The sequence below is a fragment of the Geotrypetes seraphini genome, chromosome 14 (assembly GCF_902459505.1).
Source record: "Geotrypetes seraphini chromosome 14, aGeoSer1.1, whole genome shotgun sequence".
NCBI lineage: Eukaryota > Metazoa > Chordata > Amphibia > Gymnophiona > Dermophiidae > Geotrypetes > Geotrypetes seraphini.
In genome coordinates, this window is record NC_047097.1 from 15492696 (window position 1) to 15508512 (window position 15817).

Below are 15817 nucleotides of genomic sequence, written 5' to 3' on the forward strand. Positions count from 1 at the left end.
CTATTGTTTTAGTCTCTTAAAAATTTTTTTTTTGGGGGGGAGGGGGTCATTGTTTAATTTTCCGTCTGCTCAAGGTTGTAAGAGCAAGAAATCCTTGGAACATACACTAGCATTTCAGGCTGCTTTCTATGACAGGGAATTTAGGCCACTGTTGCATAGTGCTTGCTCTTATAAGCACTTTCGAACTCAATTGAAAACTCATCTTTTTTCAAAATATTTAGCAAACTAATTTAAATCATCCTTAGGTTTACGGTTTTGCGGTTTATAAGTACGATGTGATGTTATGTTACTTTATCTCCACCCTAAAGCACAGGAGATTTTTTAAATCAATCAGATTGTAGTTTTCTAGATAAATACAATTAGATACAGGGAAATCAAATATTCTTATGCTTCTTTATTCCTAAAGTGTGATAGAGTCATAAACCAAAATAAACACCGTCAGCTGAAAGTATTTTTCAATAACAGGAAAGCAGATGGAGACACTGAGTAAGAGGGTGTGCTGCTGACCTGTTATCTCACCCTTTGTAGTCAGAAAACATGTCCATGACAAATCATGAATAAAAAGTCTTGACAGGAGAGCGTGGCTTGTGTCCAGAAAGGACAAGTGTTAATTGAAACTTTGCAGGGCTGCAGCAGATTACCTCAGACAGTACGCACAATTTGATAACCATGTAGAAATATAATTTTTTATCACATGCATAATTCTTTGTAACATGTTTAACTCTATACAGAATTCTATGTAGCAATATGCTGCTTGTAACCTGCCTAGAACTTTAATTAATGAGGATTTTGTGAGATATAAGATTGCACATAACATAGCATTATTCTTAATAACTGAATATAAGAAGTTTAGCTGCATTATGCAAATTAAAAATCACATAATATATCCTGCCTCAGTGCTTCATGATTGTATATTGAATAATACTGTAATTTCCAATGTAGAGCAATGTCCCATAAACTTTTCAGCACCGGGGCACACTAAAAGAGACATCATCAACAACTTTTATCGTACCAAGCAGCCTTATGGGGCAAAGACCTAGGAAAACTAATCACACACTCAAACAACTATAGCGAATTTAGGAGACACCTAAAAACATACCTGTTCTTGAATTACATAGGTAACGAACAAGGACAATAGCCCCCTTCGTAATTCCACCCATATCAGATCTTGCAAACTGTTAACCTCTAACCTCTAATCTCTAAACTATGAATGTCCCAATCAATTAATGAAACTTTTCTAACTCACTGTAAATAGCACGGAACTTCCCGGTCCGGCAGTATATAAACTGTTGTTATTATTAATGTTGTTAATATCAGATGGTCACTGTTATACTCTGTAATTCACCGACTGTACAGTTTCACCTCACTGTAAACCGCCTAGAAGTTGCAAGATTGTTGGCGGTATATAAGAATAAAGTTATTATTATTATAAACCCAGTGCCGCAGCTGGAAGGCACCCGTAAATGCATGGACATCGATGCGATGACATCACACACATGCGTGACATCATCACATCCACATCCACACATGTGTGGAGGCTCTCCAGCCATGACTCTGAACCCGTCCCTTCGCCGGTGGGGGAGAGGAGGAGAGGCACCGGAGAGGAGGAGAGTCATCGGCGTCAGCTGACAGCCGACAGGGCATACTGCAAGAGGCACGTCCTGGAAGCAGTCAGTCGGTGCCTCTCCTCCTTGCTGGAGTCTCGAGGCACACTTGGAATCTTCCACTGCACACAGTTTGTGATACACTGATGTAGAGTAAAGGCAGAAAAGAACTGTTTACAATATAAGAACATAACATAAGCAATGCCTCCACTGGGTCAGACCCGAGGTCCATCGCACCCAGCAGTCCGCTCACGCGGCGGCCCAACAGGTCCAGGACCTGTGCAGTAGCCCTCTATCTATACCCCTCTATCCCTTTTTCCAGCAGGAAATTGTCCAATCCTTTCTTGAACCCCAGTACCGTACTCTGCCCTATTACGTCCTCTGGAAGCGCATTCCAGGTGTCCACCACCCGCTGAGTAAAGAAAAACTTCCTAGCATTTGTTTTGAATCTATCCCCTTCTAATTTTTCCGAATGCCCTCTTGTTCTTTTATGTTTTCAAAGTTTGAAGAATCTATCTCTCTCCACTTTCTCTATGCCCTTCATGATCTTGTAGGTTTCTATCATGTCTCCTCTGAGTCTCCGCTTTTCCAGGGAGAAGAGCCCCAGCCTCTCCAATCTTTCAGTGTATGAAAGGTTTTCCATGCCCTTAATCATTTGTGTCGCTCTCCTCTGGACCCTCTCAAGTATTGCCATATCCTTCTTAAGGTACGATGACCAATACTGAACACAGTACTCCAGGTGCGGGCGCACCATTGCCCGATACAACGGCAGAATGACTTCTCTCGTTCTGGTCGTAATACCCTTCTTAATAATACCCAACATTCTGTTTGCCTTCTTCGCGGCTGTTGACTTCATTGTTGTGTCCACCAGTACCAGTACCAGTACCAGTTGTGTACTTTCAAGGTTACTTCCCTCTAATACTAATCCCCCCATTTGGTAGCTGAACATTGGGTTCTTTCTCCCTATATGCATGACCTTGCATTTCCCTACTTTGAAGTCCATCTGCCATTTATTTGCCCACTCCTCCAGTTTGTTTAGGTCCCTTTGTAGGTCCTCACACTCTTCTGCATTTCTAACCCTTCTACAGAGTTTAGTGTCATCCGCAAATACCTTTTTATTCATGTGAAACTCCTTGAATCTGATACCAACAGAAATAATAACATTTATTCCAAATGGAAATCCAACTGAAGTCTGAGCCTTATCTCATAAACAGCTATGCTGTATCCATTATAACACATACTCAGAAAACCAGAATATTACAGCAGATAAAAGTTAGCAAACCTATGCTATTTGCTTTCTTTTCTGTTCAGACCAGCACTCTTCTACCTCAAGTGCAGAAAATGAGATGTGGCTGATTCATCCTGCTGTCCACAGAGAACCATTGTTACAGGTAAGTAATTTCACTTACTCCCTCCTTTATGAAGCCGCGCTAGCGTTTTTAGCGCCGGCCATGGCGGTATGAACTCCGGTGCTCATAGAATTCCTATGAGTATGGGAGTTCTTACCGCCATGGCTGGCGCTAAAAATGCTAGCGCAGCTTTGTAAAGGAGGGGGTTAATAACATCTCTGTACAATGTTAAGTCTTAAAGACCATAGTCTTAAGTGTTTTGTTTTCTGATCAGTTACAGAAATCATCTGTTTTGTTTAGTGGCTATATTTCCTTTTATATTTTACAAAGCATAAACACAAAGGTGATCTTCCAAACTGAAACTGCATATCATCAAGTTTCAAGTTTAATATATATTTGATTAATCGCTTTATCAGTTTTCAAAGCGATTTACACATGATTAAAATTACAATATAAAAGAAATTTTAAAATAGTTAAAGACAAACGAGACATAGACAGTTACGAGACGAACTGGAAACATTGGGATAAGTAGGGGGAAAAATTACAATATATTTAAGCAGAGTGGGAAACAAATAATGGAAAACACATATGGATGGGATAAGAATAGGGATAATTGAATAAATGTTATGGAGAGGAGAATAGATTGGTTCCAAGACTTGCGCTGAAAACAGGCGCTGAAACCAGGCATTTTTAGCATGTGGGTAGAGCATGCCGATCCCCAAATTACGACTACTACTTATCACTTATATAGCGCTGAAAGGCATACGCAGAGCTGTACTTTTTTTCAGTCCCTGCTCAGAAGAGCTTACAATCTAACTTATGGCAAAACACCTTAAGTGCACCCCATGGTAAGGCATTTCTAGCTGTGGTAAGCACATTTTAGTGCTTACTGCAGCTTAGTAAAAGGACCCTGTGCTTTGGTATACAGAGGATGGGGTTAAGGGACAAACTTCGTACCAGCTGTTTTGTCATTGTCAGCCACAGAGAGCTCTGTGTTCTGAGAATCAACTTGTTATTCCGTCGTTGCACTTGATGAGATCATCAAGAATTCGTCAATCTATGGTGTCAATACAGGGACCAGTATTATGGAACTTGTTACCTATTGAAATTAAGCAGGCTTCTAATGTGTTACAATTTAGGAAAAGTGTAAGAACAATGCTGTTTGAAAGAGAATATATACGTAAGCTTTTTAATTAATATCAAGCAGGTTTCTTTAAATTTATTGCATTTCTGTTACTTGTTACTTGTCGTTGTGCCCTCCCCTCTTATGTACGATCCCCTTTATAAACCGTTAACTGCATTGAACTTCACGGTCTATGAATAAAATTTTATGTTATGTTACGTTAAAAGGGTATAGTATAGATATTAGTAGTTGAGTGAGAATTTTATCTTATCATATGTTTTTTTGTGATTACTGTTTGTTTGTCATAATTTTATTATGTATGTTTTTATGTAACCCACACAGAATTGTGGGATGTCATGGGCTATATATTTTAAAATAAAAATCCCCCCCCCTCCTTTTACAAAACCGTAACACATTTTTTTAGCACTGGCCGCAGCGGTAACAGCTCTGATGCTCATAGACACTGGCCGCAGCGGTAACAGCTCTGATGCTCATAGAATTCCTATGAGCGTCGGAGCTGTTACCACTATCGCCGGTGCTAAAAACCACGCTATGGTTTTGTAAAAAGGGTGGGGATTAAGTAAATGAATAACCCCCCCCCCCTTTTACAAAAGTGAGGATGTGGTTTTTAGCTCCGATGGTCATAGAGTTCCTATGAGTGTTGGAGCAGCGCAGAGCATTCAGCGCACCGGCCAATGCTATAAACCTCTTCCGCACTTTTGTAAAGGGTGGGGGGAGGGGTAATTGCACTAAAAACTTAGGCTTTTTTTTTTCAAGAAAATATGTTAATAAGTACTTTTAAGAACATAAGAAGTTGCCCACGCTGAGGCAGACCAGAGGTCCATCTTGACCAGCGGTCCGCTCCCGCGGCGGCCCATCAGGCCTATTTGCCTGAACAGTGTCCCAGTCTAATTTTATTACTTACCTCTAATCCTCTAATCCTATCCCTATAACCTACCTCTACTCCTATCTGTACCCCTCAATCCCTTTGTCCTCTCAGTTCTTTTCAGTATTATGATTATAAAATGCTTTAGGTCACTGAGATCTTTTTCCTGTAATTACTGTAGCTCTAGATCCAGCAGAGAGGTGAAAACACCCATTTCTCAATGTTTTTTCAAGGGTGGTTTGCAACAAGAAGCGAGTTTTCACCAAGTGCTTATCTCATTAGCAGCATCCTGTGTAAAGAAAGGTTTCCTTGTAAGAACAATGCACATTTTTGAAGCCAGATGGCTGACCCTGGTCCTTCAGTGCCAAAACAAGGATATCTATAATGAATATTCATGGCATGTGTTTGCATAGAATGACTTTAGTGTGCAGTTATTTCAAAAATATTGTGGAGCCCAATGTTGTAAGTGATTTATGCACTGACCATCAGGAGGCCAACATATAAATCTCTTATCCATATATTTTTTAAATTTAAAAGCACAGGAGGCGAGTCTCTTTCAACTGACAGGAAGTTCTGGAATGAGGAGACATAGGATGGAGGTGAAAGGGGCAGACTCAGAAGTAACCTCAGGAAACAAACAATAAACAGCAAATTTAACAATTTTCAACTAGTTAACTTGTTATCAAACTAAATAACTTGTTACCAAACATCAGCAGAAAATCATAGAACAACCCACAGAGAGTGGAATGTTGGGGGTTTTTTTTGGGGGGGGGCCCTAAAATTTCTATCCCAGACCCCGCTCAAGCTCTGCCTTGACCCCACCCCCATAATACAGGCAGTCCCCGGTTTAAGAACGCTGATGTCATAGGGAAGGCTTCTGGGTCATTGGGCCGCATGCACGAGCTGCCGAGCGCGGCTTTGCAAGACCAGGGGACCACTTGCTGGAGCCGCCGCTTGCAGCTGTGACAACAGAAGTGCAGCTGGGAGGAGGGAGCCGGCAAGAAAAGGTAAACTCGGGAGGCATGAATTTGGGATGCGGAATGGAGGGGGACAGCGAGGGGTGCGTTGGAACATGGAAGGGAGGAGGTGAGCCGCATTGGGACAGGAAGGGAGGAAGAGGATCTGCGTTGGCATAGGAAGGGAGAACCAGGGTCGCATTTGGACACAGAAGGATAGGAGGGTGCACAAACTTCAGACAAAAGATGGAAGAAAGGAGGGAAGGTGCTTGAACATGGGACACAGAATGGAGTGAGAGAGGGGAGCCCAGTGGCGTACCTAGGGTATATGGCACCCGGGGCCCATCATTTTTTGACACCCCCCATGTAAAAAAATATTTTTTGTAATAACCATGAAACGGAATAAATGGTCAGAATAGAAACAGGCAGTGAAAATTTTCTTTTATTGAACCTCATATATGTAACCATTATTCCAAACATAACATAAATTATGCCTGAATTGTCATAACATCAGAAGTACATATGGAGTAGTTGCAGGTGATGCTTGGGACAGTTCTGATTGTGTTAGTTCGGTTTTATGTGTTTTTTGAATAGAAGGGTTTTTATTTCTTTTTTGAAGGTTTTGTAGTCTGTGGTCGAGGTCAATAGTTGTAGAGTTGGGGGTCGAGTGTTAGGAGGTTGTCGAACAGTTTTTTTTCTTTTGACGTTTTTGGTTGGAGGCTGTGTGAATGGTGCGTGAGTTCTCCTATATCTGGTTGAGGTGGATTGAATTATTTAGCTGAAGAAATTAGTTACCCCCCCCCCATTCCACACACATTAATTTTCTTCCATTTTTGTTCCCATTATAAAAAAAAAACTGATAAGTTCCCAGAAAAAAATACATTAAAATAAGAAGTGAAAACAAAGGCCCCTACAGATAAGAACATAACATAAGAATAGCCTAACTGGGTCAGACCAATGGTCCATCATGCCCAGTAACCCATTCTCATGGAAACCAATCCAGGTCACTAGTACCTGGTCAAAACCCAAAGAGTAGCAACATTCCATGCTACCGATCCAGGGCAAGCAGATGTTTCCCCCATGTCTTAATAACAGACTATGGACTTTTCCTCCAGGAATTTGTCCAAACCTTTCTTAAAATCTGCAACGCTATCTGCTTTTACCATAACTTCTGGCCACTTCATTTTTAAGCTTAGATCTTTCCTTCCAAACAGTGACCTTGCTAGATGTCAAATCCTATATAATAAAAAGCTAGCCGCGCATGCACACTCAGACCTGCGTGATCTGTCATCCCTGATCCGTAGGTCCGTGGCCAGAGTGCGTATGCGGTGGACAGATCGGGAAAGCACAGCACAGCCGGCGACTCCCCCCCCTCCCGCCCTCACTCACTGCCAAAACCACCACCTCCTCCTTCTCGCTGGCTCACCCGCTTCACCCTCTTCTAAAAATAAAGAAAAAAGCGCTGCACTGCGCTAACGCTGGCTTTGCTGTCTTCTGTCCACTGCGGGCCGCCCTCTCTGACTACTTCCTGTTTCTGCTAGGGTTGGCCGCAGTGGATAGAAGTCGCTGAAGCCAGCGGCTGTAGCCGCCGATCTCCGTTCCTCCGGGGGGGGGGGGGGTCTGGGAGGAGAGGGATCGCGGCCACTCAGCGCCCCCACCGAGGAGCCCTGCAACTTTTCGCTGCCCGGGACCCGAGTCATTTGCCGCCCCCCCTCTTCCCTTACTGCGGGCCCGACTGGCGATTTAAGCAGCGTATGCATCAGTCTTCACACACTGCTTCGGGCCCTTCTACTGCCCTGATTTGCTCCGGACGTGCCAGAGTAAATCAGGGCAGTAGAAGGACCCGAAGCAGCGTGTGAAGACTGCTGACATGCTGCTTAAATCGCCAGTTGGGCCCGCGGTAAGGGAAGGGGGGGCCACAAAGGACTCGGGCCCTGTTTGTAGTCGCGACTGTGGGAAGGGAAAGGGGGTAGAGGAAACGCTACAAGAAGAAAGACACAGGGGAAGGTGCACAGGGAACTGGTGTGGGGGGAGGGAAATGGAGGGGGAAGGAATGCTGCTTTGGACAGACAGACAGAGGGAGGAAGGGAGACAGAAAGACAAGAAGAAAGACAGGGGCAGGTGCACAGGGTACTGGTGTGGGGGGAGGGAATGCTGCTTCAGACACACAGACAGAGGGAGGAAGGGACACAGAAAGAAAAGAAGAAAGACACGGGCAGGGAGATATACAGAAAGACAAACAGACAAAGGGGGCCAGGAACAGAGACAGACAGAAAGAAAGACAGCGGGAGTCGCGTCAGGAGGGGTGCGGGATGCTGCAGAGGGAACTTTTCCAATGGGTGCAATTTGGCGGCTGTCGGGAGCCTCTGATCAGAAGCAGAGCAAGGTAAGTGTATCATAGGGATAAGAAGGAGGAGGGGGGAGAAAAAGGAAGGGACGCCTACTGTTGGACAGGGGGAGAAGGAAAGAGGTGCTGATGGACAGGGGGGGTGAAGAAAAAGGAACGTAGGCCTAATGTTGGACAGGGGGAGAAGGAAGGTGCTGCTGGACAGGGGGGAGGTAAAACAAAGGGAGAAGGGCTGCTGCTGCATAAGGAGAGCTGTGAAGGGGTGGTGGTGGACACAGGGGAGGTAAAAGGAAGGAAAAATGGACAGGGGGAGCAGGCAAGGGGTGGTGATGGACAGCCAAGGAAAAAGAAAGACAGAAAGAAAGAAAGCGGCTAAGGAGAGAGAGAGAAAGAAATAAAGACAGACACACACACATATGTTCTAGCACCCGTTAATGTAACGGGCTTAAAGACTAGTACAGAAAGAACATGGTAACTTCACAAGGACTTAGCTGTGCAGGAAATGTGAATCTCCTCATACACCCACCATATAGTGCAAAAATGTGCAAAGGTCTGTTTTTTTCTTTCGATCACTATATAGCCTAATGCCACACAAGCAGCGCTGTTCAAACATATTCTGAAGGTCAATGCTAAGGTTAACAAAGTTTCCTTCCTTGGACCACAAGGAGATACTGACAAACCACTGGAAGAGATCCCAAAACAACTACCCAGGCATAACACCCAAAGACCCACTCAGTGTGTGAACCAGTTGAGTGGAGTAAACTAACTGGGGGTGGAAATGGGCTCGGAGTTTGCTCAGCAGAATTTCCCAGACCACTTCTTCCTCTCAACACATTGACACGCTACCACCACCTCACCGGGTAGGCCAGCAATGCTTATAAACTTTATAAAACACATTATTTTATTTTCTTATAAAGCACATATTTTAAATGAACTCTGAGATCCTCAGCCTTGCCATTCACAAAAATAGAAGGAAGAAAAGTTCCCGTTTCCTGCTATCTCATGTCCCCGGCCTATACAATATTTTTCTTCTGCAGACCCTTCAAAAGTCTGACCAAATCCTCGTTTTACTTGCATTATAAAGTACTGAGGATGCCATCTCTCCCCAATCCCAGGTCCTAAAGTCTAAGACTAGTGCTGCCCGATTCAGGGGAAAAAATTTTTTTTTGATTCGATTCAGCCTATTGAATTGGTTTTTCAATTCGATTCGATTTTCCTACCCCATTGGGTGTTTTTTTCAAACATCTTGGTGGGTTTATTTTATAGCTTTTTCACCCCCTTTGGCTTCTCCTAACCACACTGGCTCTGTGGTGTAAACAAAATAAAGAAACAAAAAGGACTTTTCCTCTTTCTATTAAATCCTAGCTCATGTTTGCGGTCTAACACCAGCTCTGGCAGAATACACTTTTCAAATCTAACATATTGTAATCACAAAATTATTTTTCTACCTTTTGTTGTCTGGCCAATATTCAAATCATGTTGGTCCCAGGCTCTTGTTGTCTTGCTTGCCAGGGTCTCCTTCTTTCTCCGTGCTAACCATCTGTCTGCCAACTCTATCCTCCCCTTCAGTTTCCCTTCCCTCCCCTGGAGGTCTGGCATCTTTCCTTTTTTTGGTCTCCATCCACAGATTCACCTTTTCTCAACTCCCCACCATCTCTCCCTTTCTGTTCCCAACTATCCTCATATCCAGTATCTCTATTCCCCTCCACACCATCCCTTGTTTCCAAGTTCTCTCCCTTTCTGTTCCTTCCCTCCCTAAATTCCATTATGCACCATCTCTCTCCCACTCCTCTGTTTTTAGACCCATTATTTCTAACCCCCAAAGTCTGGCATATGCACGTATCTTTGAACCCCCCCTTCCCTCCCTCGCTCCCTCTGTGTACTTTTACACCAGGACCCCCTCCCCTGAAGGTCTGCACCCCCCCAAAGGACTGTACCTCCCCCCCCGAAGATCTGTCCCTCCTTAAGCCCTGCATCTTACCCCTAAGGACTGTACCTCACACCCGAAGGTCTGTTCCCCCCTGAAGGCCTACACCCCACTCCTGTAGGCCTGCAGCCCCTCCCCCGAAGGACTATACCTCCCACCCGAAGGTCTGTCCCCTCTCCCTGAAGGCCTACACCCCACCCCTAAAGGCCTGCACCCCCCCTCGAGGGTCTGTCTCCCCCTGAAGGCCTACACCCCACCCCTGAAGGCCTGCACCCCTCCCCGAAGGTCTGTACCTCTCACATGAAGGTCTGTCCCCCCTGAAGGCCTGTACCCCCCCGAAGGTCTGTCCCCCCCCCTTAATCCCTGCACCCTCCCCGAAAGACTGTACCTCCCACCCAAAGGTCTGTTCCCCCCGAAGGCCTACACCCCACCCCCGAAGGCCTGCACCCCCCCAAAGGACTATATACCCACCCCCGAAGGCCTACACTCCACCCCTGAAGGTCTTCACCCCCCCGCCTGTCTCTGCTGCCAAAATTAATCGGTGAATCGATCTGAATAGTGAATCGAGCAGCACTAGGGCAAAGAAACTCAAACACCACCAATGGTAACAAAGCAGCTCAGCACCAATACTTACGGTTCAGCTGAAAAACTACTTGCAGTCTTGCACGTGGTTCGCTGGGCTCGGGCTCCCTTTCCTGCTTCTGCCCCAATCCACCCCGCCAGAAACAGGAAGTTGGTGATCGCGCCCACATAGCAACAAGCTCCGATGGGGGGTGTGGCCATGGGGGAAGGAAGGTAAGAACTTAATGCTCGCTGGACCACATCGGGAACTCGCGAAAGCCTTGGAGTCAGGCCATAAGAAGGGAAGTTCCCAGGCCGTGACTCCAAGGCCGGGAACACTCCCCATGAGATTGCACCCGGGGCGGACCGCCCCCCCTCCCCCCACTTTTGGTATGCCACTGGGGGAGCCTTAACTTGGGACATAGGAAGGAAGAATTAAGGAAATGAGGGAAAGAGATGCTGAGGTGGGGATGGAATAGAAAAGGAGAATTGTTGGGCATGGGTGTCTCAGTGAGAGGGAAAGAGAGATAGTGCACATGAGGAAATGAAGAAAGCAGGTGAATTGTTGAGCATAGGGAGGAAGAAAGAAATATTGGACATGGTGGTGGGAGAGGCATAAGGTACAGATGCATGGGAAGAAAGAGATGAGAGGGAGAAATGTTGGATGTGGTAGTGGATAGGGAACAATGGGACTGATGAAGAACAAAAATAAGTGTAAACCGCCTATTTTTTTCTTTCTAATTAAACTACAGTACTTTATTTTGAGGACTGTTTCTTTAATGTTTAATGTTTTTATACACTGTGTACTGTACGGGATCCAAGTTACATACAAATTCAACTTAAGAACGGTTTAAAAAAATGGAACTCATTCTTATCCCGGGGTCTGTCTGTAATACTAATTGTAATGCCATTTTTTCCATTCATTTTTCATATATATATACACACACAATATAATCTTATTAACAATAAATGATAGTTAACCACAAAATTAAACTATACAAAGCACACTCCATGCTTCTCAACATCCATTCCTACCAGAACACCTGGCCTTGGTCATACATGGAGAACACAGATAAACCCTATGCAAATACAGGACCACAAATTAAAAGTACTAATATACACAAACAAAACCCTAAGATGTCAGACTCTACATGCAGTACAACACCAGAGAAATAGAAAGAAATTAATTTCTTCCTGAACAGTGCAAAATATAGACATAAATTCTCAAAATATCATTGTACCTATCTTTGTTGTCAAGTGATTTTATTTTTCTAATCATCTGTTCCCAGTCTCTGCATTTTCTTCTGCCTGTGTTCTTTACTGTGCTTCCAGGGCCTTCTTATCCATTTGATGGTTTGTTTGTTTGTTTTCTTCTTCTTCACTTTCTGCCCTACATCTGTATTTGGCATTAACTTTTAACATTCAACTTTCTTACATTTTTCTGCTTTCTTTTCCAAAATCTATCTACTTTTCCATGTCTTACCTTCTCTTCCTATCTATCCAAGTGTACCATTTCCTCCCTCTTTTGTCTCCCCTACTCCCATTTATCCATAAGAAGCATTTCTTCTTTCTTCCCTTCCACATCCATCTCCTTCATATCTCTCCCTCTCTTGTGATATGACATCTCTGTCTACCCCCTTCCCCTCTCCTAAGGTCTGACATCTTTCTCCTTTTCTTCTCACAGCCTAGCATCTATCTCTTCTCCCATGGTCTATCTCCTCTATCTCCTTCCCGTGGTCCAACATCTTTTTCCTTCCCTTCCCCAGGGGCTGTAGCTCTCTCCTCTCCTTCCTGCAATCTGACATCTCTCTCCTCTCTTTCCTGCAATCTGACATCTCTCTCCTGTCTTTCCCACAGTCTGGCATCTCTCTCCTCTCCTTCCCATAGTCTAGCATATCTCTTTCCTGCAATCTGGCATATCTCTCTTCCTTCCTTTCCTTCCATTCCCTAGTCTGGTATCTCTCTCCTTTCCCTTCCAATGGTCTAACATCTCTTCCTCCTTCCATCATCCTTCTCACTCTCCCTTCCTTGAGTTATCTCTCCTCCCTCCAGGTGTAACATTTCTCCCTCCCTCCTTTCTGCCCCCTGCAGTCTAACATTTCCCCTCCGTTCTGGCCCTCTCCCAAGCCACCATTTCTCCCTCCTTTCCCTCCACCAGTCTAATATTTCTTTCTCTCTGCCTCCTGCTTGCTTCCTCTCCTCTGGTCTTCATTCTTTTCCCCAACCAACATCTCTGCCTCTCCCCTTTCTCCTGTGACATTTCTCCTTCCCTCCTTTCTGACCTCCCCATCCAACATTTCTCCATCTCTCTCCATGAGTCCATCACTTTCTGCCTCCTGCACACATTTTCCTTCTCGCTTCACCCCCTTTCCTTGAATGTGACATTTCTCCCTACTTCCTCAGTGGAGGTAGTGCCAGGATTTTTAGTGAAAGGTGCAGGGTCCACCCCAAGGAGTCATGCAGATGGCACAGAGACCCAAGCTCTGGTAGACTCAGAGGATGAAGGTTCAGAGTCCATGCCTTTAATTACTCATTCAGGACCCTCAGCTCTTGGAGATTCACCATTCCAGTTGATGTGTGTGTGGGAGTGGGGGGGTGGAAGTGACCATGATCAGGTGGCATCCCTGGATACTGGAGATGACCAGAGGGTGCAGAGACTGTTCAAACCCTCCAGCCTACAAAGTTTAATTGTGGAGTTGCTCTAGGATAATGTGCGCTGCTTTCGCAGGGCTCCAGGGCGTATTAAATCCTGAGACGCCATTATTTTTTATTTTCTCCACAGCAAAGGTTTAATTGTGCCAAGCTCTGTGGACCGTGCTTTCCTGTCACTTTTGCAAGGATATTATTCCTTTTGTGTCTTACTGCACCAGCACTTTAATCTCCGCTCCTGATGAAGACATCGAAACGGAGCTCTGTCGGGTGGTGATACAAATTGCTGAGTGGTGACATGAACTCTTAACGGGACTCAGCTAAGTACACTTTATTGATGGGCATAGTTTTTTAATGAAATTTTTTCATGTGAACACACTGCACTTTCACGGTTTTGATGTAGATTTTTGTTTTTGGGAGTGTATTACATCTTTACTCCTCTTTTTTCATTTGGTTTGAACGTTTGTTCAAAGATTTATATAGTGTTCTGGGTTAATTAATTTCACTAGATTGGACTATATGATGTATGGGGCAGTTCTTATTTAGACTTATTTTCTGGTGCTTGTCATCTATGAGTTACTGCCCGGGCTCAAATTTCACTTTTATGTGAGTTGTGCCCATACTGATGTCCATTACATTATATTGATTGTTTCCCGCAAATAGTAAAGTTCAAATGTTCTCACCAAAGGAAAAAGGGTGTTAGCCAATTACGTTTTGGGTGTTGGATTTTATATTATTGGCAACAGACTGTATTTGGGGTTTTAGTTTTACAGCTTTTTGTAAAACAAAAGAGAACATGAATATAGATGCTTGCAACCAAAATCCTTCTTGTGTAAATATTCTTGGAAGTAAAGGCTCTATGAATGAACATGGAGAAAAAAAATGTCAATTTGTTGGTTTCCCCCATAGCATAGCATAGCCAGACCTCAAGCATTGGGAAAGCCTGAGCCCAAAAAAGAAGGGCACAAATTTTGTCCTGCCCTCTCACTGCTCCCACACATGAGCCAACCGATTGGCCCATGTGCTTAAAGTTGCGCCCTTAGGAGGGGGTTGCGCCCTTAGGGGGCAGGCCCTAGGCCCCTCCCCGGTTCATCCCACAATGTACCAGGAAGGGACAGGCCTGCCATTCAGAGGAAGGCAGGCCTGCCGGCCGGAGGGAAAACCTGTCCGTCCAGACATCTATTAAGGTTAGAGGGGTGGTCCGTGAGGGTTAGGAGGGTCCAGGGGCGGTAGGGGGGTCCGGGGGTAGGTGCGCTGTCGGGGGAAGGGGGTTTGAGGGATTGTCCAGCCAGAGGGATTGGGCACTCTCCTGCCGATGATCACAGTGTGGGGGTTGTGTCCGGCAGGAGAGATTGGGCACAATCCCTCCCTCCCCCCCACATCTCATTGTGGGGGTGGGGGAGGGAGAGAGACGGCATTGTTTGACAGACGCCAGTTAGAGAATCCTGCATTTAGGTGAAGGACTGGCCCCTCCTTCGCCTAAAAGGTCTTGTTTTGGGCATTTGGGACTTGGGCAATTTTTTTGGGTCCAGAATATGTTGTAAGGATAGATGTAGTGGCAGTATGGGTGATTAAATTGCTGAATGTAGAGGTAGGCCATTCTAAAAAAAAAACAAAAAACACCCTCATTTTGAATGGGTTTTTTTGAGAATGGACATATTTCCCTGCTACCTACTTTCTGCACCTAGGGACATAGGCCAAAAGGGGACTTAGACGTTTCTTTTGTTTATGCCTGTCTATGTTTCTATTTGAGCTTGACAGAAATCCCAAAATTCTATTGAAAAGATATATTACTGCCATATCATCCTCCATATCTTCTGCCCAAATGAGGTAAGGCAATGGAAGGTAAAGGTAATGCCTTTGATACCACCTTTCGATTCAAAACTAACTTTTCAAAAACAAATTTCTACAGTACCACAACAACGTTATTACAAATTGCGCCTTATTTGCTCAATATCTCATCTCTTACTCCCCTCTACTATTAATATACTCAATCATTCACTAGTAATCACTATATTATGGAGGAAGACAAAAAGATCTGCATCACCTTCAACTCGCTCAAAACACTTCAATAAATTAATATCAGGAAAAAAAAATTTGATCATGTTACCCCGCTGTAAAAATTGGTGCATTGGTTACCGATAAAACATCGCTTGACATATAAAATTATACTTCTGGTCTTCAAAACATATTACATGTCGAGCTTTGCGAATGTAGAGATGATGCGGTATACAAACCCAAGGTTTAGTTTGGTTATAATCGGTCACCACCATACCTAGATAACTATCTTATTCATCAATATCTTATTCATCAATACGTAAACTTTGTTCTTTACAGCAAAACCTCTTAGTGATCCCATTGATTAGGCAAATTGTCTATTCATCCACTAAAGATCGTTCTTTTGCAGTCAATGGC

At 44.3% G+C, this 15817-nt stretch overlaps 1 protein-coding gene across 1 annotated transcript in view; it reads left to right on the forward strand.

Annotated features, from left to right (window-relative positions):
• Positions 1–15817, forward strand: part of WDR72 (WD repeat domain 72) — a 343080-nt gene that overhangs the window by 41072 nt on the left and 286191 nt on the right. Inside the window, exon 3 of the mRNA XM_033920737.1 lies at positions 2916–2995. Within this exon, the coding sequence (XP_033776628.1) occupies positions 2916–2995 (80 nt within the window). The remainder of the gene's footprint in view (positions 1–2915; positions 2996–15817) is intronic.